The sequence below is a fragment of the Antedon bifida genome, chromosome 10, assembly GCF_963402885.1.
Source record: "Antedon bifida chromosome 10, ecAntBifi1.1, whole genome shotgun sequence".
NCBI classification, from domain to species: Eukaryota; Metazoa; Echinodermata; class Crinoidea; order Comatulida; family Antedonidae; genus Antedon; species Antedon bifida.
Window position 1 is genome coordinate 6,288,348 of NC_136235.1, and position 27,066 is coordinate 6,315,413.

The 27,066-nt window shown below is 32.4% G+C and overlaps 1 protein-coding gene across 2 annotated transcripts; it reads left to right on the plus strand.

The window, feature by feature from the left end:
• The first annotated feature begins 602 nt into the window (after positions 1–602).
• On the plus strand, positions 603–27,066 carry LOC144853570 (cysteine-rich motor neuron 1 protein-like). Of its 2 annotated transcripts, none has more exons than XM_078711278.1 (4): positions 603–1,377; positions 3,392–3,491; positions 15,883–16,078; positions 21,811–27,066. In XM_078711278.1, the coding sequence occupies exons 1-4, from the start codon at positions 1,035–1,037 to the stop codon at positions 21,868–21,870; spliced, it is 699 nt and encodes a 232-aa protein (XP_078567404.1). In that variant the 5' UTR covers positions 603–1,034; the 3' UTR covers positions 21,871–27,066. The 2 variants fall into 2 exon arrangements, with proteins under 2 accessions (XP_078567404.1, XP_078567402.1); XM_078711276.1 differs by having other exon boundaries at positions 607–1,377; positions 15,883–16,090.

Below are 27,066 nucleotides of genomic sequence, written 5' to 3' on the forward strand. Positions count from 1 at the left end.
AAATGAACAGATAGATATTTTAATCAAGGCAATTAATTGCCTTGATTAAATATAGACAATGTGTTCTTGCTTTTAAATCCTCATTACAACTGCACTTACATGTTTTACTATGGATTTTAAGATTAAGAACCAAAGTAAACGAAACAGGAGTCTAATCACGCTATTATTTTATCTTATCTTCTAATATTTGCTATATTGCTTTAATTTAATTCCTCGTACTTTTTTTAGGTTTAATTATATATTATAATTTATTATATCGAAACGTCTAATTGGACTTTCGGTAATCACATAGGCTACATTGATTAAACAGCATTGAATTTCATAAACCTTTTTGTTAGTAGGAACCGTATATTTAAGTAGCAATTAAGTTTAGTTAATCCAAGCATTTAGTAAATATTGTATAGGCCTAATATTTAGATTCGTGATTATTTATAGATAAAATTCGTCAACGTCTGTAGTTTCATCCAATCAAAAACTTCTTCCTTATGACGTCATTAGTTGACCACATCTTTTAAAGAAGTGACGGCATTCACTAAAATCAAGTGATCTGATTGGTTTATTCGCATTGACAGCTACAGACCAGGAGTTTCCCTACACATAAATAAACCCGACAGACAGACAGTGATACGCACTGATCATCGAAATAAGTTTGCAGAATAATTCCGGGTCCCCGAGGACCCACACACACGTTATCATTCGATTGTGAGACTTTAAATTGAGCCATTCTCTTAATAGCAAGCAACTAACAAATTCGGACACAGGATCGAAAACGCAGCAAAATTTGAGTATTATAGGCTGCTACTACTGATGTTAATAACATTTCTTAGGAATTGCATTTTGCATTCTTAACTGTGTGCTGCTGATTGTATTCTCTTTTAAAGAGTTGAATTATAAGGACACGACATACTTATTTCTGACAGTCGGATATTATAATTGATATGATACTTATGACGTAACATTGGTAATATCGTCGTGCATTACGTCAACTCAACTTAATTGAACTTACTTAGAAAACGCACATAACTTTTTCTACAATGGATGTATACATTATCTTTTCCATATTTATATGTAATTGGATTACGCAAGCGGACTGCGGTGCAATACAACACAGGGACATTAGAGCTTCGGAACTAAAGTGCCCCCCTTGCAATGAAGTTCATTGTTCGCCCAGAAAAGCATCAAAATTGAAGTGTCCGGGAGGTGTTACGACGGGCGTTTGTGGTTGCTGTCCGGTGTGCGCCAAACAAGAGGGTGAAAAATGTGGGAGTACACACAATTACTTGGGTAAATGCGACGCTGGACTTGAGTGTGTTGAAGTAGAAGATACGACGTCAAACAATGAGCCATACACGTTGAAAGGGGGAATCTGTAAAAGAAGTAAGTGAATAAGTTACCTATAAATTGACCAAACTTATTTAAGGGCAAAAACAAAATAAGTTACATATTTACATGGAAAGATTAACCCAATCATTATATAAGTATAGTTTAGTATGGTGTTGCTTACGACTATATTGCAATTCAATATTTTGAAATTTGTCAACGTTTTGTCATTTTAAAACATGCGTTTCACTGCAAATGTTATTTGGAAATAGGGAAAACGAATACCTGTACCTAATATCTAAATAATCTAATTGAAAAAAATGAAATGTCATTGCACACCAGCACTGAACTATTAAATTACAGGTATAACTTTTGCAGCATGGTATCTTTATTACAAACTATACTTTAGAACAAGTGTATTTTAAACTTTCATCATAAACGAATTATAACACATGTCGATATCTATGATTAAGAATGAATCACAAAGAAGCACTTGTACGTATAGATGCTAAACCTTCTTTCCTCAAACTAAACCGCTGATAAATATTTCCTTCACAAAATATGTACTATAGGCTTACATTTCGTTGGTGCTTAATCATGGTACCGGTACCATTATACTGTGTAGGTCCAATTAATAAGGTTATAGGCCTATTCTAGATTATAACGTTTCTAAAAATACGCTTTGAATAATTATAGAAACAGCATTTTAACAATATAAGCCTAAAACTGTATTTTACTGTGACACCGTATATGGTACGGAGAAACTCCCAGTGATGATATACTGGAATGATTTAATATAAACGATAAACATAGGGAAAACTGTGAGAATGAGAAAAAGAAGCCACCGGACAGTGTTGTTTCTCATAATTTGCTCATTTAGTTTTCTTTTTATTATAAACCTACTTCTTATACTACGCTATTGATCTAGTCCCAATTGTTCTAATTTAAATATTTCAGTGACTTCGTTCAGATTGTTTTTTTATATTGGGTACCATGAGATCGTTTTAAAGTAATTGTATAGGTCTACGGCTAAAAATAATCGAATATTAATTAAAGGTTTTTAAATAAATTGAACCTAAAAATCAGCTGCTTTTATTTAAATCGCAACACAATTACAAACAATTATTAAATATAAAAATATTTAAATATCATTAGTATTCTCTTTTCTCCCGGTTTAATAATACTTTCATGATGTTTAAGTATTCACTGGTCTTGGTCTTACAATGCATTTCCAACTCTTAAAACGACAACTCGTTCACAGTTTGAACTTTAATTTGATGTCATCATCTCATCTTACATAAATTACGATCAGTTAACGCCTTGTTATTACGAATTTTATTGGTGTTAATAATTTCAAGATCAAGTTTGGTTGAGCATGACGGCAATAACAAACATTGAATAAACACAACGAATAGAGATAGTATTTTTAACACTGCGGCATTCTAACCTTTAAAATCCTTATAGGCCTATTCATTTACAAATTATGGAACTTTTCTTTCGTAAATAAAGGTCTCTGTTCAACTTTACAAAATCATATAATTTATACCGTATTCATACCTATTTTATTAAAAAAAATGCTTTCTTTATGAAGTTGGCTCCAAATACGAAGAAGAAGAAGAAGAAATTGATAATAATTATTAGACGTATTTTTATATGAAAATTTTAATTAATTTACAAAAATATCACTAAAAGTGAAATAAGTCATAATTTATTTCTCAGTTACACATAAAAAGGACAAACAAAAAGAAAATGGGGTTCGTCCTCTGCCACATAGGAATCACAAACAGAAGAAGAAGAAGAAGAAAGAAATGTCAAAAACTTTATTATTTTAAGTTATCTTTGAAAAATTCGTCTACCATGAATATTTCTTCCATATTTTTTCTTTCTTTTGACGTACGTTGGTAATGTAAAGTGCGGTATGCCTACTGTTTCACTTTTACCTAATAATTTTGGTATTTATTGTCGATGTTCTATACTGAACCACGTTGGAAAACAATGCTTATAATGTCATTCAGTATATATATGTGTGTATATGTATATCAGTAATATTTATTTATTTTTTTCCAAATAGATTTACAAATGAGAGACGAAGCGAACAGAGTATCTGGATGTCAGCCCAAGTGTACTCCAGATTTTTGCGCAGAAAATCCAAAATCTATTTGTTCTGCTATGTAAGTTTTCATTTGTATTTCCATTTTGTCATATAAAACAGTAATTCCTTTGTTTTAAAGGATAAACAGATGATCCATTTTGGAATCTTTAATTCAAAACAAATTCCTGCATGTTCAAATTATGCCGGTAACAAACGACTTCCGGTAATACAGGTAAACCGTTACGAAATATATTTGTTTTCACAAGAAACAAAAATAATCATACTACCTGGATCGATAAGTAGAGGCCGACGAGTTGTCTTGTATTTTGACTTTCAAGCGAAAGTTAAATTCTACATTTTGCATTTAACAAGCCATAGCTTACGAATTTAGGCTATATATAACTATAATGAATAATCTAGGAACTATATACAGTACATAGTTTTAACAGAATTCATCTACAATCCAACCTATACATCAGCGTTGGTGTAAATTGGTGTTTTAGGATATTGTAGGTTGGTTTTGTGGAAGTTACTTTTATCTTGTTAATTCCAGATGAAATTGCTTCTCTCTCTCTCGTTTTTTGTATGATTTGTATATGGATGTTCTATCCAAAATAAAGAAAATGAATTGAGATAAGCTAATAAGGTGATCAGTTCATGTGTCGTCAGCAATTGATTCATATTAAAACACTTGAACCGAGCTTAATTAACTGGCAATAATCTTGTTAAGGTCTCCATTAGGCCTATAACAATATTAACCGTATTTTGTATAGTTCAATATATGACATTTACGTGCACAAGATGTTTAATACAAAAAGATATCTTATTTCTAATTCACATTTGCAAAAGTCCATGTGATTCTTTAGTTCTGTGAAATCATATTTTTTTCATACCCTCATTGATAGACCAATTAGGAAACTGTAATACAAAACAGGGTCAAAGAATTGCATGGTCAGTGAGATGAAACCATTCGGAAACATTGATCGTGACGTCTCATTTCACTACTACATGGTAAAGAATATTGATGAAAACATTCATACAGTAGGCCCAAGTTGATATTAAAGTGTACGGACCCGACTAGGTAGGCTTACAGTAGAAGATACACAGACACACACAAAGCAGCCCAGGACCAAAGAGGAAAGATTTTGACAACGGAAATCATGCTTGTCTGCCTGAGTATTGAACTCAGTACCAGTGATTTCTCTCCCCCAGGGGCAAACTCCCATAACGATCTACCAACCATTCTTGGTTTCATAACTGTGGTTATGTCAGGGCTGTGACGACCTCCTTAGTAGGCCTCCATCACTCAGTGTAGACTTTCAAGACCTTATGAAAATAAGACAAACCAAAGTGGTTAATTTAGCATTCCAAAAATTAGTATCAATATTTGTGAACGATAATTGATTCGTGCTTATATCAATGAAATCAGTTTCCTGGAATTAGTATTGTAAGCTAAAACAAATATTACTATTGGTAATGCTCAGACGGTCTTTCTCAGAATTTTACCGCGAACTATAAATAGGCCTAAAATTGAAAAATATTAAATTCAAGGAGTTAAAACATAATCATAGCCCTAGATCTTATATATAGCAGGTCTCATCTTTAAAATTCTTTAGGCCTATATTAAATTCCAGTTATAGATTTTGTCGACGTTCGCATAACACATCCGTCTTATATTATAAAATCTTGAATGTATAATATTTTACCTGTATTGGGAGACGACCTTAATTTTATATTTGATTGAAACCAGCCGACAGGACAAGTTGAATAGATACCTGACCTTTTAAAGCCATCAGCTCATCTGTATTTTTCAATATACTTGTTACGTCATTAACCACTTCTTTTCTGAGAATACCGGGTAAAAATGTACCTCCTGTATGTAAATTAGCCACGTTGATTAATTCACGTTTAAAATGCCGTTAAATATGTGAGGCTTAGTCTTGAAAATGAACATAGCGTTTAACACAATATTATGCATTGTAATATTTAATGAACATGACCGTCAGCATCATTGTTAGTTGAACTGGCCTTGATACTGCTAGTTTCCCGTCACCAACTGTCAGGGAGCTTTCCCCTCTACCAACTGTATCATCAATGCATCAATTGCCCTTCAACGCGGGCCTAGCTTCACTTCAATCATATACCGCTAAATATTAATACACTGAAGAAAATTGTTGTAATTTTAAGGCATTAAAACAACTTGGGAGGCGAAGATCGCTTTCACGACGACATCAGATCATTTTTCATTAGTCTAAAGATTTTGTCCCGTGATTATTCGATAATAAGAAACGTCGTGCTCCCGACCGTGTGTGGGAAATTGACGAATACTGAGTGATAGTGTATGTAATTAATTAGGTGAGTATATCGAACATTCTTTAACTATAGCCAGACCACGATTATAGGCCTACATCCTCCCCGATTTCGTTCAATACATTCTCACACTCGTATTGCAACAAAATTCATGCTTTTCCCCTTCTCTGTCACCCCGTCCCCACCCATTCCGTTTTAAAGGATAAACATAGTCCCAGATTCCCATTTTTCAAATATTCTATGACAAAAATCGATCTGAACTATTGTACCGGCCAAAATCGGTCAGGTAGAGTACTATTGTTTCCTTCAATTGTCTCTCCCCCCCCCCCGCCCCAATAACTAATCCTCACTTACAATCAAAACAAACGGAACCAAACCAAGATTTCTAAATTCCGGTGTTAACATGCAGATTTCACCTTTCTGTTGACATTACATTATGGACGGAGGTTTGAAAAGTCTAGAAATTACACGGCTGTCTAGTAATATTATTACTGGCAGGTGAACACATGAAATGATTTCATGATGCCGGGCCAATCATCATCGAATGTCAGTCATTCTTGGTTATCATGCGTTTCTTACCGATTTCTTTTCACGTATATTTTTAGTAATAGTAATGTATATGTTGTTTCGATTCATCGTAACATAAACCTATATATAATCATATATTTAGGCAATTTGAAATCTATTCTCCAGATTATTTTAATAATATAATGTTTTTAAATATTGTTGTATTTTTAATACAACTGAGTCTTCTTGAAGAACAGAATTTCACTGGTCAAGTAGTAGGATAGTTAGACCTTTTTAACGTAAATAATGATGATTTTTCATTTTGAGACATTCCAATAAAAATAATTTCCGATCTATAGAAGTAGAACTACTCATTTAGGACACCTCATGGGGGCACTTTCCCATGTACCAAACGAGGGTTTACTGTTTTAACACTACGACCAACCCATATTCAGGGACACTAAAGGGGCATATTATTGGGCCCCGAAAGTGTCCCCTTTAGGGGTTCTGTAATACTGTATATACAGGTGTAACCTTTGATGAATTCTGTATGAGTGTGGATTGAGTGCAAGTAGGTCTGGTTGGCAACAGTGCCATCGCGTGCTTTCAGATGACAAATCTATCAATTTTGTGTTTGTTAAGTCATTATTCATGAAACCATTTACTGTTGCAAGTCATGACTTTTTTGGGACCAATGTAGCCTACTTCCCGATTCTGAAGTCTGAGTCTATAATAGTGCAGGTGCAGATGGAAGTAGCGACATATCACCGTCGCTAGGGGGTAGATACAGCTTCAGTCACTGGACAATGTACAATAAATTGTCCTCCGAGAAGGTATGCCGAACAAAACAACGCCAAAACTGTGAAAGACCTAATTACCGGTACTGGTAGTCATTTTCTCAACATGAATCGAAATATTCGCTTATACTGTACAACACATTCAATAATTTGTCATACAATGTAGGGTTTTACCGGAAGTTTAATTATCAAAATTGAATCAAAAGCGCAGCAGCATCCGCGACCGAACACACGCCGAATTCTTTATAATCCTTTTCTATTCATTTTACTTCAATGACGTTTAACGCGCTTTAACACCTTTACAAAACGAACCCGCTGGTGACTTTTACACACCACTTTACACACAGGCAAATTAATGTGATGTTTTTCTCAAATCTACCAGATGTCTTAAAATGTTTTTGACAAAAGAAAGGTAGGTGAGGAAAGTGTACAAAAGAGACCCATATGGGCCGAGAGAATGCAACGGAAGGGCATAGGTTTTTCCACTTCCGAATCAGCAGGTAAGAGTTATAAGTTCGTTGCTTAAGATTCGTGGCAAATTATTTCAATAAAACTCGAAACATTTCATGACTAATTTTACATCTGTTTAAATTTGTTCTAAAACACAAATGCTGTACGAGTGACAGTGAGTGAATTAATAAAAGTGGATATTCTATAAAACACCAGTGTCAATTCGATCTGAAACTAACTTTGATAATTTTAAGCGTAAACTAAAAACGTTCCTTTTCCAACAAGTTTATGGAACATAATTTCGATGTACAGCGCTTTTGATAATGGTTTCATTCCAAGCTGAGCGCTATATCAAATTTGTAATGTAAAGTATAAAACACCAAACGTATTCGTAAGTAAACGAATACGGGACAATAACATTTATCTTTTAATATGAAATAAAAATCGTGTTACTTCGTGTTTTTCCTGAAATTACCTTTATCCGTCGTACCATGAAGGTATCTAATATAGTCATAAGAAATGATTGAGATTTCTTTTGACGTCTGTCACGTCACAATCACTGACAGATTAAATTCAACGTGTAATCAAAGTTCCATGATAAAACCATAAGGTCTTTATTATTCAGGAAATCGCGAATAGAGACAGCGTGTTAACGTCAGGTTCGGCAAAGAATAAAGTGTTTGGATGGCGGTCCGTGTTAAAATCACGTTCAACTAGCAATCAACCATCCTTCATTTCTTTTGAGCGTATTTATTTTAATGTCATGATTTGTTTGAAATGTTATATGTACCACGAAAAATCCTTTCTGTTTACGTGGTTAAGGTTATTGTGGCATACTTCGTTCATATATCGTGTAATAGGCCTACAATAAAACATAAAATCACTCAAAAGGAATATTTATATTATTTTGAATAGTTCACCAATATTAGTTTTAAGATTAATATCTAATGAACTAGGCCTATATACTAATTTATAAATAAAATAAATTAGGCCTAATATCGATTGCCTGTTCTGCAAGAATTTCAGCCCTCATAAACTGCTCGATTATACACCAATGGTTATTTAACTCTTCCCCACATCGTATGTTATCAATTTTTCATACTGGTACCGATTCAAAATGTTGGGCTTTCTATAGCTTTATTGCCACTTTAGAAGTCTAAAATCTTTATATAGCAGTAGTCTAATTTAATACTGCAAGCTCAGTTTTCTTTGAATTAAGTCCGCAGAAGCCTTAGGCCTAAGCACTCAAAATGCGTCAATTTTCAAATGAATTCTAAATCCCATTTGACACTACTGAATATGAAACACCGTGGCACATTTCCTTAGAGAAACGACTAGTTGAAAACTGATCATACATCAAGAACTTCCTAAGTACTGTTGTCAATTATTGCATTCTCTGTTGATGTTTTCCATGATTAACACCATCTGACGGTAGGTAAAAGGTCGTGGACTTAAATGGACCAATTTTAGAATATGAAAACTAAATATTAAAAATCATTATTCTATTCTATTGAATCGGATGGGGTGGATTCTGGGAAGGAATAAAATATGGGTTGTTGGTATTGTTTCTATACAGTACAGTATTTTGGGAAATTGGTACAGTAGTAGGCCTAAATCGATGTAGGCCTATCATGTTATAAATATCTTATTTGTCACTGATTTCAAGTCACTGATGTATGTCAGAGAACCAACTTCTTCAGAAAGGATAAACATTTATGAAACTACTTAAGCCCACTTATTTCTTCCCCACCCCCTAAATCTAGAATCTGAAAGTTTGAATAATTGGGAATCAACAATTCCATATTCCACTTTTACTGACTTTTATTTTTGATTTGATTTGATTTCTATTAAGCAATATCTTGATAAAAGTTATTTGCATCTGATGCAACTTTTGTTGTAGTATTAAAATAATCAATCTAATCTTAAGTATTTAATTCAAATAAAGTGATATTTTCAAGTGCTTATGATGACAGGAAATATCACTCAAACTTTACCAATTACAGTTGGAAAATTACCAAACTTTATATTAATATACAACATTCAAAAAGTTCAAAAAATCGTTCCCTTTTGCTAAAAACTTTGCTGCATTGCTTTCGTTTATGTGATAAAGGGCAAATTATTATTACATTATATATTATTATTTTCTAATTATGATAAAGTGAAACAAGATTATAGAAACCCCAACAATTGGCATGAACATTGGGAAATAGGTTGAAATCTTCAAACACGTGGATGCATCAATATCTTCAAGGTCTCTATAAAGTGCTACACACATTTTCTCACCAAAGGTATATTTACCATGACAAATGATTGTGTGTGACCCCAATAAGCCATACTTATGGCGATGATTCAATGAGTTAAAAAAGTTATGGGTTACAAATTGGAGTAGAAATAAATTAGAATAGCAAAGATCTTCTCCATTTAAACACAATTGTACTTTTGATAATACTATTCTGATTTCATTGTTTTTCTTCCTCTTTTTGGAGCTTTTTTGAACTAAATTCTGGTAATGACATTATAATTCAGTCAATCTAAATTAAATGTCAAGTTGATTTATCTTTAAATTTATCAAATATATTGGCAATAACCATTTTAATACGCAGTTTTCGAATATAGATTGGCCAACATTTTCACATTTTACTGTGGCAGATTGTCTTATTTTACTGATTTAGAGTTTCTCTCTTTGTCTCTAAAAATTACAAATTTATATTTCAGCAAACATCATACAACGTCTTTCTTTATTATACTATATCACACTTAAACTATAAACTTTTAATGCACTTTATTCCCAAATGACTGGACTAGCATACCAGCAAGTTAAATTAAAACATAGTTAAGTGTATATTTAACAAATAACTTTTAGTATTTTATATGATGGGTGTTTATTTGCAGTCATTGCACTATTCTACTATGGTGTGGTAAACACCCAGTTTATATTTCAACTTCAGAATATAACATCTTTTGTAAACTATTGATTTATTAGTCATTATAAATGGGTTATTTAATGATCTCTTTGCACTTTTTGATGCTAATATTATCACCCAGATTTTAATTGAATGCAATATTATGAGGAACAAGGCCATACATGGGAGGAAATAAACCGGGTTTGTAGTAGTTTTCACTTTAAGGTTTTACTAGAACAGATGACTAAAGTAAACTAAGTCAGATAAGTCTCTGGAATTGACAGCTGATATTTAGAAATACACCATAATAAGAGGAAATAACAGGTTTAAAATTGTTTTCACTGAAAGTTGAGAATATCAACTACCATATACTGTATAATGAATAAGTAAGTTGTAACACATTTAATAGTCTGGGGTTTACAGACCTTTTTTGGATTGCAAAAGCATAGCATCCATAAATACAGAAATAATATGCTATATAAGATCCTTTCTCTGTCAGAGCAAAGGAAATATACATTCTTTGATCAGAGTTAAACACAGCAAATGTTTTGGTTTAGTTTGCATTTTCTGGATTTGAACTTGTGTTTGGTCTAACTTTACTTTGAATATGACTACAACAGAGTTATTGGAGGTACATCAAAGTTCTATTAACAATACAGAGAGTATAAGAGAGTTAGCTGTTCACACGACTCAACACAGACATGATTCCTTCAGTTTAAATCCATTCTATGCATACTGAAATCTAGTGTGTAGGAACACAACTTCAGAGAATAAACCTGATTACCTGAAATTATTGAATAGTTCTCAAACCCCCATTCAAGACCTTGTGAAGGTATTTAGCATCCACACGGATGCAATAATATTTAATGATGGCAATTATGATATGACAAATTTCACAAGAACAAACTCGTACCACACACAAATTATTGTTATTGCTCAAAATTAAATGTTAGAGATGTTAACAGTTCTAAATAATTGCATTAGATAAATTACTATTTAACCCACTTAGTTAAATTAATACACTCTATGTAGAATACTGGAAGACTGTGGCTTAGTATTTGAATGTGGGGTGATTGAGCATCATATGGCTGTCATTTTACTTCTTTCCAATTGTGTACTAAGTATGTGGCAGACAGGTACCTCAGCAGACCTCATTTTACCCGCTGGTAGAGCATGGCAGGCTAAATTGTGTAATGTGACACATTTTATATTTATTAAGCATAGCGAATTAGATCACTTGTCATTTGGCCTCTCCAGAAAGATGTTTTCGTTGTTTTGATGAAATTTAAGCTGAACAACGTGCAAGTGTTGTCTGTCGTTGTTGAATACAATCAAGACATAATCATACTGATCATTTTAAACCAGTGTATTATATATTGTTTTAGATGAATTTGACATTGTAAATTTAAATTACCTTTGCCAGTAATTGACAAGGCACACAGAAATATAACATTTACGTCCACCTTTATTTCTATTAGGCCTCTCAATCTCAGCCTAATAATTACTTAATAAATATTAATGATTGTAAATCTGTAAACCCAACCAAACTTAGCTACAGTACAATTATTCTAAATGCATTCGATTTCCATCTTACAACCAGGGCCCAGGTCAACTTGGGTCACTGACAGGTCAGGCTAACATGGTTCCATATGCACATTTATTTGAATGCCAACCCTAATATAAGCATTTTTTATTCTTCTTTTTTTAAACATGTGATGTAGAATACAAAGACAATTTGTTGTGACTAGATTCAAATGTTTTTCCACAATAACTCAATAATGAAAGCTAAACAATAATGTTAGTTGTAACATGAAATGTCAAGTTAAGAGTAATGACCACTGATACCTTAGTACAGTAGTCCAAATACTCATAACTCTACCATCAAGTAACTTTAACTGTTAAAAGGTATGATGATGATGATGTATGAATGCTACAATTTTTACTTTCCTTTTACAAGGCTAAAAACAATCAGACTGGAATTGTTTAAAATGAAACAAAGTTTTCTAAATACCTAAAAAAAAAAAAACTAAAATCCATACCACCACCAAGTAGTGTAGTTAAATCAATTTTCTAATTTCTTTCCAAGGTTGTAAGGTTGCTCTTCTATTGAAGTGAAATAATTAGTAAACAAAAGGTTGTCTCAACATTTTGACAAATTGGTTCAAGTACAGATGATATCCCCTTTTGTTAATTGATTTAGAATGATGCTGGATACAGTACTTGGTGTTCAATACTATTAAGACACAAACAAGCTATTAGTCTTCTGAGAGGAATAAGTTTTAGTAAAAAAATAAAAAAAAACACAAACAAATGTTTAAAAAAGTTATAAAGACATAAAAAATTGCATTCTCAAAATAATCAAGCATTTGTTTATTGTTAATATTTTCAACAAATGTTTAGAATATTGTATAAACTATGGTAATGATTAAATTTCATAGTTGAGGTTGAGTCATTTTTATATACTTTACTTTAATATTATATAGTAGAACCCCTTTTTGGGGGACACAACAAAGTGTCCCATTAATAGGGGTGTCCCCTTAATTAGGGTTGGCCGTAGTATTGAAACATATATTTCCAAGGAAGTTCTCCCCGTGTGTGTGTGTATGGAGTGGGCAAAAGGTAGCTTTTATTAATTTCCATATTTTGAAAGGTTCAGTGCCCTATATTATTTTTAAAAGAACAAGTCTGTTGGATACCACCCAATAGAATGTGTTAATGAAAAGAACAAACATTAATCCAAACAAAAAGCACTTAACGATCTTGATGATAATACTCCCCAAGATTTAGTCAACGCTGCATGATGAAAAAAGAATTTCTAGGGAGAGGTAATCCATTAACATGGAACATATACTGTACAGGTATACAGTACTATATGAGTGGTTACAAGCGACATATTGATATTTGAATTAAAAGATTTATAATATTTACAGTATCATTTTTTTAACGTACACCTTTATATCAGTGGCACTCAAAAGCAATATAATTAATGTATAATGTATAAAAAATACAGTCATAATTATAATACAATACAAAAAATAGAAATAAAAAATATAAATGAAATACAATGGGGCTTACAACAATGAAAAAACGCATACAAACCAAAATTTCAGGTGAAAAAAAAAACTATAGTAAATCATGAATTCATTAACAATATAGTTCCATAAATAATAAAACAAGCCTAAGAATTGTGGTAAATTGTGTAGCTCTCAACACAGGGGGCAACATCCAAAGAAAATAGAACGCTATAGGCAGTAATGAGGAAGTGATTGAAAATGACACGGTGTTGCTGTCAGCACAGTGATATTGGTTACCTCTTAGACACAGCATTCGTGCTCCTACCTAGATACCTATTGTATCATCCTTTTGATGCATCGACCATATTATTTATTTCTCTTCACATCCAGCAGAGATTACTGTAAACAGTAAATCTCAATAACTGATGTTTACAATACATACATTCTAACTTTTTGATATCCTACAATGGTCTGATTACATCAATAAATTGAGGCTCATACTAATTTATAATTTTCTATTTGTGTTGTTGGATTTTTTAATGTGGAAATACTAGACAATCTATTAATAGTCTTTCTATGTTTTACTGCAGTTACCATCATTTTGTAATAGGCCTTGTTTTTTCTGCTTGATTTTTTGTTGTTTATTTAAATTTCAATTTTAAGCACAAAGAAAGAAAAAACACAAAAAGGACACAAAATACTAATATAATATATGTGCTATCAAAATAAATAATGTATTTAGTAAACACATTAAATTCAAAACCTTTCAATTATATTTTTCAATACTGTACATTACTAGTACAGTACTATCTAGTCACAACATCCAAAACTAGACAGCTTTTCTTAAGCCATTGGGCTTATGGATTGGTTAACACCTTAGAACTTTTATTACCATTTATGCTGACATAAACTGGTGATTGACAAGTCTAGATTGACCCTGGCATTGCTGTGGACTTGTATTCTCACCTCAGGCAGTAAGCAATGCTGGTGGTATACTGTAGCGGTCAATTTTAGGGTATGGTTCAACCACCAATGTTAGTTTTATAGCACATCAGTGGTTGGGCCTAAGGGTCCTTTTATTTGGTAGATGCTACTCCGTTAAGCAGTGTACTAGCATGTTTATTTTGTCAGTTCCTGTCAATAATGTTTGCTTTTCTGAAGATTATTTCTTGAGGATAAATTTTATTTACAATTTTTACTCAGCATAGCAATTATTATATGTAAGATTCCACCCATTAAACCTTGCTAAATAATAATATATAACACTGTATCAAATTAAACCTGATGACACTATTTTCTTCCTTTTTTTTGTGTACAATAATTTGTTGCTTAAGTTCTGTTTATTATTGGTAGAATGGGCTCAGATAGTTCAAATAGTAAATCACCACATTACATGGCTTGAAATAACCCTATTACATGGTTTTGTCAGGTTGGTGAACTCCCAAACTCTACATGGGAAGCTAATCTTATTTATTTCAACTTCCATACAACTTTCCTCCAGTTGACTACAGTAGTTTCAAAGTAACGCTCTTTCTGGGTGGAATAGGGTTAGGATTGATCCAATAGTTTTGATCAAAATTTATTTACATGTCTCATGTACAAAATCACAAATTCACCATTGCTGTCACGTCTACAAGTCTTAATTGTACATGATCCAACAATTCATTGATCAATTTAACAATAATATTTTTCACAAGTCTATGCCAACAAATATGATATTCACAGAATATATTGTTGCAGAGGTTCTCGATTCTGCTTTAAATTTTCCATTGGCAATAATGAACTTTCCTTTAAACTTTGATTATAGCAAGGTCATCACGCTTTCATTCAGACCTTTGACGACACTGACGGACCGTGACATATAGGGTTACCGAAAAGTGCTCAGTATGTGATGTGGAAACAGCTCTGTGTGATGTGTGCATCAGTATAGTGGTGGTCTTGTTGTTAAACATCAATTAGAAATGATTAGATTTGAAAAATACCTCAACAAACTGCTAACATTAATTTATTTGACAAGGTGTATGAGGGTGAAACACTGCCCTAATTATAACCTGCATGATATTTCTTTATGAACAGCCTATAATTTGTCAACTTTATTGGCAGACTGTTTAAATCATAATGTTAAAAGTAGAATGTTATTGTAGCCTTCTGGGTATTAGTTCATCTGAATATTACAACTGGGGCTGAATTAAAATAATTAGTACTTTATTTCAGATACAAATGAAAGTCTGTATACTAGGAATCTTGATGCCCCCAACTTAAAAAACAATTTCTTGCAAAAACATTTAAGAATTACTTGGCTTGCATTGTCAAAATAGTGAAGCTATTTATCCAACAGCAAAATAAACCAACTTTAACAGTTATTTTTCATTTCTTTACTATAAATAAAAAGCTATGGGTATAGACTTCCTCTAAATTTTTAAATATTTTTTTTTATACCAGAAAAAAAAAATAAAAAAAATTTGTCATTGCAAACTTTTCTTTTTCAGAAATAATGCGGACGTAAAGATGGACTGCCAAGGAGAATGCCAACATACCTCTTGTATGGCCTGTGAGTTTGTCTCCAGTGAGCCTGAATGTGGACGCTGCAAAAAAGACGATTTTCGATGCATGAGACAATATGCAAAATGCCTGAAAAAACATGTGTGTGAAAAGAGGTTTCCATGTGGACTAGGTTCCGAAGAGGTGAGATTTGATGTATGTGAAACACTCTTTATTTTTTGTTTATGATTTTTGTATTAAATTTGATTTACTCTTTATTAGACCTAAACAAATTGTTATGTTGCTCAAATACAGTATCAAGAGAAAAACAGGGTCGGTAGATTTTCTCTCTAAAAACTACTACTGGGTGAAAGCACAACACAAGAATAGAGGGCGCTATAAAAATCACTCATACATGCAACTTTTTAAAAAGCCGAGCCATGAATTTTGATTTGGTCAGGATTGAGAAACATTACAATATTTGTTTAGGTCTTTAATTATACTATCTTTTAATTTTATTTTCAACTTACTTTTCCATTCCATATTTCCATTTAATTTTGTTAAATGTTTGTAAATATTATAAATTTGCAAGATAAAATATACTTTTCATAGCATACTATACTAGTATTGCCAAAAAGTATTACTGATCAACAGCATTCATGTAACATTTCCTTCAGCTGCTTTGTTTTGTTTCCCGTTTGGACTTACGGCCGCTTTATAATTGACATAAAAGAATCAATTTCATACCATATTATTTTCTTGCATTCAGAAATGGAAATAATGTATTACGGTATCAATTTGACCTTACCTCATTGGATAATAATGACATCATTACATACACAACCAACCACTTACGACCACCAAATGAGAAACCTGTTTTACTTCAATTACATTATAGACAAATTTTCTTTATAAGCAACAACCAAATTGTTAAAATTACTTTTCTTTTGATTCTTTGATTACAGACATAAACCGTATAATAATGGTATAAAAAGTTCTACCTTTTGATTTCCTGAGAAATTCTGATTTCAGGATTATTTAAAGTGAATGGTCTTGATTCTAGGGTGTTGATGTTTGAGAGAATGTACTAAAGAATAGACTGAAAGAAAGAGCTTAGTTGGGTACTAAAAGTGCCTTAATGGTTTATATAGTACAGTAGTCTAATTGAGAAAAGCCTACTAGGCCTAACAATCAAGATACATACATTTTCTCATTAATAAATTATTTTTTTATTTAACATTAAATTTGGTAAACATTTAAAAATAGAAACAAAATTGTGTTTTGATACAATACAGTGAGTTGGTACCCCAGTTTTTAATATATGAAATGATTAGAAAACTTGAGTGTGTTTCAACTCGATCTAAAGTGACATACATCTGCTATAGCAAGTGCAAATATCCAAGCTATACATGAGTTTTCAGGAAGGGCAACTATTTATAGAAGATTATTGCATAGTACACAGGGATTAAAAAACATGTTATTAGAAACCAGTCAGTCTGCAACCTACATTATCCTATATTATCATTTTTTTAATTAAATTTACTAGTATAGTATTCTATTCGTAACAGCATTCTTGCTTTACCCATATCCTCCAACATGCTCCACCTATTTATGCATCATAAACCTTATCTGTTCTTACTGGTTGCTGTGGCTATCTTCCACAACAAAGTACTGTACGGTACTGTACAGTTCTTACTGGTTGCTGTGGCTATCTTCCACAACAAAGTACTGTATGGTACTGTACGGTACTGTACAGTAAATCTGGACATACGGTAAGCCCACCTCCACTTTCAAATATTATAATTTAAAAAATATTCAACCAGAAGCCCACTGGAACATGTTTCTGGTTAAATATACCTGTTTCAAGAAAAATCTTTATATTTATTCGCTTACTGTTTGGTGAAAGTGAATAAGTTTATCATAACTACAAAATGGCCTATTCAAAGTTTGATTTTATTCACCTTTAATTCATTTTAATCAGCATCATAAATGAAAGATAAATAATGAACCAGATCATACAAAATAAATTGCAGTATATTCTAGGATTTAAGTTTATAATCTTATGGTGTTTAAGTTTTCTTGCTATATGAAATATTCGTTCCTGTTAGGCATACTTCACTATCAAAGTGAAAATTAATAATTTATGTAAAACAGGATTTGAACAAACATGATTACTCATTCTGATGTTTGAAACCTACAAGGACAAAATATTAGATATTAACCAAAAACTGGAAGGAAACAGCTGACTCGGTAGAACAGGGGAACATAGGGTTTCAGCACCAAGGTTGTTAATGTATAACACGGAACATTTAGCGTAGCCCTCAACCAATTATTTCAGAGCAGTCCATAGCTCTGTCCAAAAACAATATAGGATCCCTAATCACAGTATGTAATCATATTAGCAGAGGTGCCAGGAAAAAGTTCTTGATACAGGCCCAGAATAAATGGAGCCTACCTAGGTTAAGCACAACATTTGTTGGTACAATCAACTCCGAGAAAAACATCATAGACTATTCTCATTTTAGATAAACTTGGGTTGCACCTATTTCCACTATTACAGTGGTTATACGATCATTAAAATCTAAAAATATATTTTTAAAAAGAATTATAAAAACATGTATATGTTTTTGGGTTTCATCTAACCAATATTATCATAATTGACCAATGTTTGCCATCTTAAGTTCATACTTTACACTACCCTTTTTCTCAAAAACTCAGCTACTTTACACCATCCACCATCATAGTTGGATGACCCAGTATGTTGGGCCTAGCTCAACATCTTGTTCCATTGATGGTGTAAAACAGGTATAATTTACATCTCAATATTAGAACAGGGTTCCCAGAGTTCATTAAAAGTGAAAATTGATTTCAAGAATGTTTGTAGATAACATTGAGTAGATGAACAATGGTCCTAAATATTGTTTTTGTAAAACATTTAAAAGTTCAAACAAGTTTTACTAGATTCCTGCACTTAGCAGGATTGAGTGTCAAAATGATGTTTTCTAAAATATTCATTTTTATCACAATTTTTACATGCGAGTTGTTTTCATGCAGTATGCATACAATAATACATAGGTTACAGTATGTGTAACAGTACACAGTAATACATACAGTATGCTATACAGTAATGAATTATTAATTATATTGTAATCATTAATATTTCTATTGTTAAGATGCTAGATAAATACATGAAAGAATGTAGAGAAGAAAATAAAGAATGATGGCAGGTGAAAATATAAATTTAGAATTATACGGTACTTTATATCTTAGTTCACACCATATCATGGGATTTGAGATATTTCTTTCTCACTTTTGCCTGTGGCATAAATATATGGCACCTACTGAGTAATATACAGGTTTTTATTCATTCCTTAAATTTAATTTGGACATAATCATTTGGTTTAGAGCAATGTTACATTCAACAAAAACTTATTTATAAATTAATAGTATAGAAATAACTAAATTTAATTTATTTACACAGCTGTTGTTCAAAAATACACCTTTTCAAATGAAAACATATTTAAAAACAAACTCTAAAACAGAAACTGACAAATATGTGAGACCAAAAAATGGCATGCAATTTAATATTTTAGCCCATATTGATGATATAGCTTTTAATAAGCTTTTGTGACTTTACCAAAAAAATCATATTTTCATGCAAAAAACACATACAGACATGTACTGTTCAAAACAAATATACTACCAAGAAGTGAATAAGGAAGTATCGCTTTACTTGATTTTAAAAGTAAACATAAATTGGGTGGGTTAAGCTCTGTCTACAATATCAAACTTTTCATCTTTAACTTTAAACTTTAAGTTATTATTCACATTCCCACCTTCCCATCATGTCACAAACTTCCTGTCCAGCTAACTTAAAATTCTATTTGTAACAAACTCCTGATTTGACTCATAACTGAAAGTGTGAAAGGTGTCAAACAAGACAAAAATTAGGTGATGTATGCCCATTCACCACCCATAAACAACCACACTAACAAGCCAAAATAGGAATTTCCTGTCGTAAATTACAACGGCTGTCAATCACACCAAGGACATCTATTTTAAAAGAATTATTTGGAGTTAGTTAGCTAATTTCAGGGTGAAATTTGTACATTTGGGTACAGCCAGGTATGTACATTTATTACAAATGAATGTACACTTATTAACAGTGCGATGAATTCACATTTGACCTGTAAATTAATTTAAATTATGATGCTAAAATAATTGGAACTTTCATACAGAAAAAAAGACCCTCTACAATGACAGCCAGTCTTATGAGTCAGAAAAACTAAATAAAATGTCATTTAAAAGTCAAACTGATAAAAGACAATGCTATGTAGAACAACTATATCAAGCAAAAAAAAAGTTAGGTTTCTGCATAATGGCAGACATATCTATATTATTATATAGGGCAACCTTCAACTGAAATAAACTAACAGTCATGAAAATCCAGTATGTTTAGTTGCTTATGACAACCAGTTGTCATTTAAAGGTTAATATCGCCTGTAAGATGACTTTAACAAAAATGTTTTTTTTTTTATTATAATTCCCTAATTTTTTTTTGTTTTTTTTATAGATATTTTTTAAATTTATTAATGTACAGTTGTTGTTCATATTCATTGATCTTTATTGCAAACAATATAAACAAATATAAGATTTGATATTTACAATTCATTGTAAAAAGCAAAAAATATATAAATATACCGTAAAAAAAGTCACAAACAGCAAAAAAACAAGTATGAGTACTTTGTTTATTAGTTTCCGCAAATAATACATGTAATTTCTTAATAAATCATTAATTATTTATAAATGTGGCTGGTGGTCACAATAAGTCTAGAAGTAGGTCACCAAACAAAATGAAAAAAAAAACACACATTACAATGAGATTATTTTTTTTACCACCAGTAATGCACTAAAAAATCCCTTTAAAGTCAGGTTCCTGATGCGGAATAAACGTATCTCAAATATCATATCGTATCAAAGATATATATAAATATAACCTTAGAAAGAATATATTTCATCTTGGTCGTTTTCACAGGAAAGTGCACTGTCCCTTGAATAGAGGTGTCCCTTGAATAGAGGTGTGCCTTGAATAGAGGTGTGCCTTGAATAGAGGTGTGTCTTGAATAGAGGTGTGCCTTGAATAGAGGTGTGCCTTGAATAGAGGTGTGCCTTGAATAGAGGTGTGCCTTGAATAGAGGTGTGCCTTGAATAGAGGTGTCCCTTGAATAGGTGTCCCTTGAATAGAGGTGTCCCTTGAATAGAGGTGTCCCTTGAATAGAGGTGTCCCTTGAATAGAGGTGTCCCTTGAATAGAGGTGTCCCTTGAATAGAGGTGTCCCTTGAATAGAGGTGTCCCTTGAATAGAGGTGTCCCTTGAATAGAGGTGTCCCTTGAATAGAGGTGTCCCTTGAATAGAGGTGTCCCTTGAATAGAGGTGTCCCTTGAATAGAGGTGTCCCTTGAATAGAGGTGTCCCTTGAATAGAGGTGTCCCTTGAATAGAGGTGTCCCTTTAATAGGGGTGTCCCTTGAATAGAGGTGTCCCTTGAATAGAGGTGTCCCTTGAATAGAGGTGTCCCTTGAATAGAGGTGTCCCTTTAATAGGGGTGTCCCTTGAATAGAGGTGTCCCTTGAATAGAGGTGTCCCTTGAATAGAGGTGTCCCTTGAATAGAGGTGTCCCTTGAATAGGGGTGTCCCTTGAATAGAGGTGTCCCTTGAATAGAGGTGTCCCTTGAATAGAGGTGTCCCAAAGGAAGAGTTCTACTGTATCATAGTGTGTAATAATGAATAATCAATTATATAACTACAGGTACAACAGCATGTGTATTCTTTTACAAATAACTCTACAACTGGTTTAATTCAAACAGTAGATTATTTAAATCTTTTAATTCAATTATTATGTATTTGAATAACTAATTTTGGGACATTTTTCTTTCAGGGCCATGATTTCCAAAATGGAAAATTCCAGTGTCGTGTTCCATACTGTGTTGGTAACTAGATACATGCCACATTAATTGATGCTTCTTCACTCAAGAATAAATAATTGAACAACCAAAAATAAAACCAAGCAATAGCAGGCTCCTACATAAAAAAAAACCAAACAAAGATGTTGAAACAGTGCTATGAGATACTGAACACTGAAACCGACATATCAATTATGTTGATAGTAATGAGAGTGGCGTATTAACCCATTGAAAAGTAGGAGTGGATAGCTACTGCAGTATTACATCTTGCTACAATTCTGGGTTTAAAGTTGGAAACAACAATCAGAACAAAATGAATAGCTGGAGTACATTTCATACTGGTAAAAATTGTCTCAAGACGTAACCAGATTTGTGTAGTGACCAGTCAGATATAAAAGGGACATTCCAAGGTGACCCCTGCGAATTGAGCAAAAATAAGGTGTACAAGTTTTCTTAGATGATCTGGTGCATAATGTGCAAGACATTAATCCACCAGTTAAATAGTTCAAGTTCGGCCGCAACGTCGTATGAAAAAAATACTATCAAGTTTGCTGTCTACAATTAGTTGATATAATCAACATACAAATGTTATCATAAATTTTAATTTATAAATGTAAACATTGATAACAATGTAGTGCTCTGTATATAGTGACAATTTTATTGTAATAAGTTTGTAGTATTTAAATTTAGAATTTGCTTATTTGTGTATAATTGCATCAGGTCTTTAATAGATTGGGTAGGATTGTTTTCAATGTGACAGAGGTAAGTTTAGAGGGGGTTCTATAGAAAAAGCCTTTCACATGTGCAAGCGATAAGACAAAAAAGTACTTCGCTTGTTTTACACATTACAATTAGTAGATTATGTTACGGCGGGTAACTTCTTAAAAAGGGAACCGTTTAAAAGTTAGTGGGAGGGTTGCGGACACCATGGACACCTTGACTGAATTATACCGAGATATTTTAAACTAAGAAATCTAATAATTGTTAACTATTTATATTAAGAGAAGAAATAGGAAAACAAGTCTAGTTTTGTAGAATTAGCATATAATTGAACTTAAAAATAAATTTATATCTTATCATTGATTAAATGTTTAATCGATTAAAATGTTATTAATTTGCCTATACAATATCTAAGTGTATGCTTAGTCATAGAGTAATTACATTTCTGGTTTAGTCAATATCAAAATTGTGTGTCTAACTCACTAAATTTCAGTCCTTTGTATCACCAAATCATGAAGTTAAAACAAACCAATCAACTTCCTTAAGCCTAAAAAATGCAAACATTTACACTACTAAATAAACCAATCAAATTGAAAAGATATACATATGGTAGGCGTTTTATAACATAAACTAATGTGTATATTATTATTATGTATTAACAAGTTTTGAAATGGAAATAAAGATGAGCGAAACTCACAAAACACAAAAAAAATTATGAATGCCATTAGTAGTAGGGCGGCCAATGTGAGCTTTTTCATCATGGGGGGCATTTTCTGTTAATAGCAGGCAACCATGTGGAATATATCCCTTATGGGATGACAAAAAAGATAGGGGTGGATGCCGCTCTCAAATTTCAGGTCAAAGATCATTTTCAAGGTTATAAGGTCAAATATGGTAAAATAGAGGTTTAAGCTGTTTTCAACAACATATACGCTAATTAAAAGAAATGTAACCATTATTGGATCATTATTGACATATTGCTGCAGATGGTGAAGTTCATCAATTTTTCAACTTACAAGTTTAAAGGTCATTTTCAAGGTCGTAAGGTCAAATAGAGCACAGACCCGTTAATTATCGGTATTAATAATTGAAATAAATATAATTTTCATGATAGCTGGGCTGATGGTTATAGTGTGGTGTCAAAAAGACCAGAATTGTACTGGGAAGATTTTAAACTTTTTGAGTCACTCCTTGTGGGTTGGGAGTAATGGGCGGCATGGGCACATGCCAATATTCGAAATTTTTCTGGGATGGAAGGAGGTAACGCTCTGAGGTGGGTATTTCTTCAAGCACTGGCCATATGGGTAACGGCAAACGATTGAATCACAACCACATGCATGCTTTCTGTAACAACTTCATCTGGCTCTTTAGTTTACATACACATGTAACAAGTTCCAAACTGACAACTGGGTTAGGGGCTTCCAAACGACCCGATTCATTTAGGCCACATACTGATCTCTGCCTGATAGTTGGCTCGTATGTTTAGGTTCTATGATGTCTGTATTCACCATAGGTGATTTTTTTTAAATTTTAAGTGTTTCCCGAAGTAGAAATACAGGTACTTAAATATTTATTGAGTGAAGACTGAGTCTAGATGGAGGTAGCACCAAAGAGTAGTCTGTTATTATACAGTTATCTGCTCAAGAGTACCATATATTTGGCAATATTAAACTTTAGTGTACACTGTACGTGGAAAGTCTTAATCTTAATCAATTCCATTTACAAGGAGTGGATGCGTTACAAATGATTTCCAGTACGACCTCTTCCCATAACCAGCAAATAATGACGTGCTGCAACCTGTAATGGCATGGAAGCTGGTTAGATTATTCTTAATAGGTTTTCAACCACTTTATTGTTCACTATACTTCATCGTCCATACTTTTGAAGGCTACTGTTACAAAGTGCATATCATTATTAACATCAACTTTCATGTATAATTGCAAGCTCTTTGTTATTGACATAAAGAATGTCTAAAAACTGTGTGATATTTGTTCTCCTCCAAACCGATGAGTGTGGCCCAAAACACATACGGAAGTACAGATTAGTACATTGGGACTATCCTTTCAATCGTGTCACTGCTTTTATCCACCCCTTTCCAATGTAATGATCAAATACAACAAAATGGCGAAATATCTAGGTAACTTGCATAAATACTTGCATAGTCACCAAATGTTTACAGCCATGTTTACTGCATCCTATAGTGCATGGCCATCATGTTTTTACTGTAAGTTTTCTTCTGGAACATCTGTGGGTATTTCAACGCCATCCATCAAGATATGTGAAGTCATATTTGGTTAAAGATATTAAAATTGGGCTATGATCATACTCCATTGGTTGATCAGCAGATTTTCTGTCAGTTTTTATATACTTTATCGAAACAGTTGCCTTATAGAAATCCGCAAAGGTTTAGAGCGATGCTTTCTCAGTGGCTCATGAAGTTCTAAGTTCTACTGTTTTTTTTCTTTCAATAAGTTGTTACTTTAAAAATAAGATCTTCCTTATCATCTGTCAGTTCGAAAGAATATTGTGTGTTATGTGTGATTCGTGATCAGTCTGACCATGTCATGCAGAACCTATCAATGAATTACAGCGTTTCTTGTTATACCAATGATTCTATTTTAATTTGATCAATCATCCACTCAGTGTTTAGAATATTGGTTCTGATAGTTTAGATAGGTAAATTTGTTTACCCTTTTAACCTCATTTCTACAACGAATCCAATCGGTTTTTAAATGTGTTGGTGGTTTCAGAAATGACGACTTTGGTTGGCAAACTATTAAAATATATAATTACTAATTGTGAAAAAGTGGATCTCCTATCTGTCCTTTGTGAAATTTAGGTTTAAAAAGTCTAAGCTGATGTCCTCGTGTATTTCTGCTTAGATTGCATCTTATTTAAAGGAAGTCTTCCTTGGCTACACCCTCGAAATCTTTTGAAAATTTTCAATCAAGTCACCATGAATTCGTCTGTCATACAAGAAACTTTAAACGATCTTCATATGAATAAGAATGGATAGCTGGAATTTGATTTGTCGCATGACGTTGTCCTCTTCAAGTGCGTTTACTTTTTGGGAGAAATGGATTTCATACCTGGACACAGTACGTAACGTAATGTTTGTAAATAACGTTAAAACCGTCTTTATCCATGTGTATAAATGACTTCTTAATTACTTAAATTGTTTTATATTTGTTATCACCGTCAGCCATGATAGCATAGATGCGAAGGCCTCAAGAAGAAGTCCCCAATTACCACTCCTTCCAACCTTGATAAAGTCCAATAGTTAGAGCTTTTGAAAACAAAGACTCGATACCCAGGCTTCTCTTTCGAGATTTCTTGAAACAACAAACTTCAATAAAAACTTGTATCATTGAAATAATGAAAAAAATGTTTAAATAATTACATTATAGGGGGTCTCTGACCCAAACAAAAACATCTCGACATTAGGTCATATAGGGGGTCTCTGTTTTCGAAATTTTTCTAAAAACAAATTTCTAAATATTATTACATTATTATAGGTAATATTAATAATTTTTCTAAAAACAAATTTCTAAATATTACTGTATTACATTATTATAGGTAATATTAATATTATAGTAAAAGACCAATCTTTTGGCACATATGGCGTTTCATACATATAACACTTGACCTATTTTTTCCCGACAAAAATCAAAACGATGACTGGTGGACAACATGAAAAAGACAAATTTACAACAGACTGGGAAAAGCCTATTTAAAAACTGTGTGTACTTTACAGAAATATGTGAAAACAACATTTTGAGAAAATGACACTTTTATATTTAATTTCCTATGCTTTTATGTGTAAAACTAAATGTTTATCTCATAATTACTATAATATGAAGCATCAGTTGATCTTCAGATATAACTTTTTGGATAGATCTGATGATTTAGATGATTTTCTGTGAATAAAAAAAATATCCTATATTTTGACCTTGTTTGACCTCTTGACCACATAAACTGACCTTAAAACCCAAAACTGAAGATGGCATCCACCCCTATCGTCTTTGTCACCCCACAAAGGATACATTCAACATGGTTGCCTGCTATTAACAAAAAATGCCCCCCAAACTTTTTATAGAGGACTTTTGTGTATTTGGCCTCTCTACTATAGTGGATACAGCTAAGAAATAAAATATTAAAAAAAAAATAAATTACTTAAGTTTTTTTCATATAATATTGAATTTTGCAAATGACCCGATGCAAGAACATAGTGTTGATAATAGTCATAGAGATATTATAGTGAACTCTAATATCTCTATTTTTTATGGTATAGTCTATAGTTAAAACCAAAAAAGAAGATTGAATACTGAAGTTTATTCCAGGTTTGGTAGTATTAATTAATAGCCTATGCAAATAATGTACAAAAGATTAAGTTTTTTAAAGAAAAATTGATTATTATTATTAGGTTATTTGATATGTTATGCCATCCAATTATCTTGCTTTAAAATTGATTGTTTTAAACATTGTAGGCATTAAAAGTGCTAAAATAAAGG

Excerpts from the sequence above, each read along its gene's own strand:
- LOC144853570 (XM_078711276.1), top strand. The coding sequence starts at position 1,035 with ATGGATGTATACATTATCTTTTCCATATTTATATGTAATTGGATTACG. Across the intron at positions 3,492-15,882 it reads AAATCTATTTGTTCTGCTAT|AAATAATGCGGACGTAAAGA; the intron begins GTAAGTTTTCAT and ends TTTCTTTTTCAG. Across the intron at positions 16,091-21,810 it reads CCGAAGAGGTGAGATTTGAT|GGCCATGATTTCCAAAATGG; the intron begins GTATGTGAAACA and ends TTTTTCTTTCAG.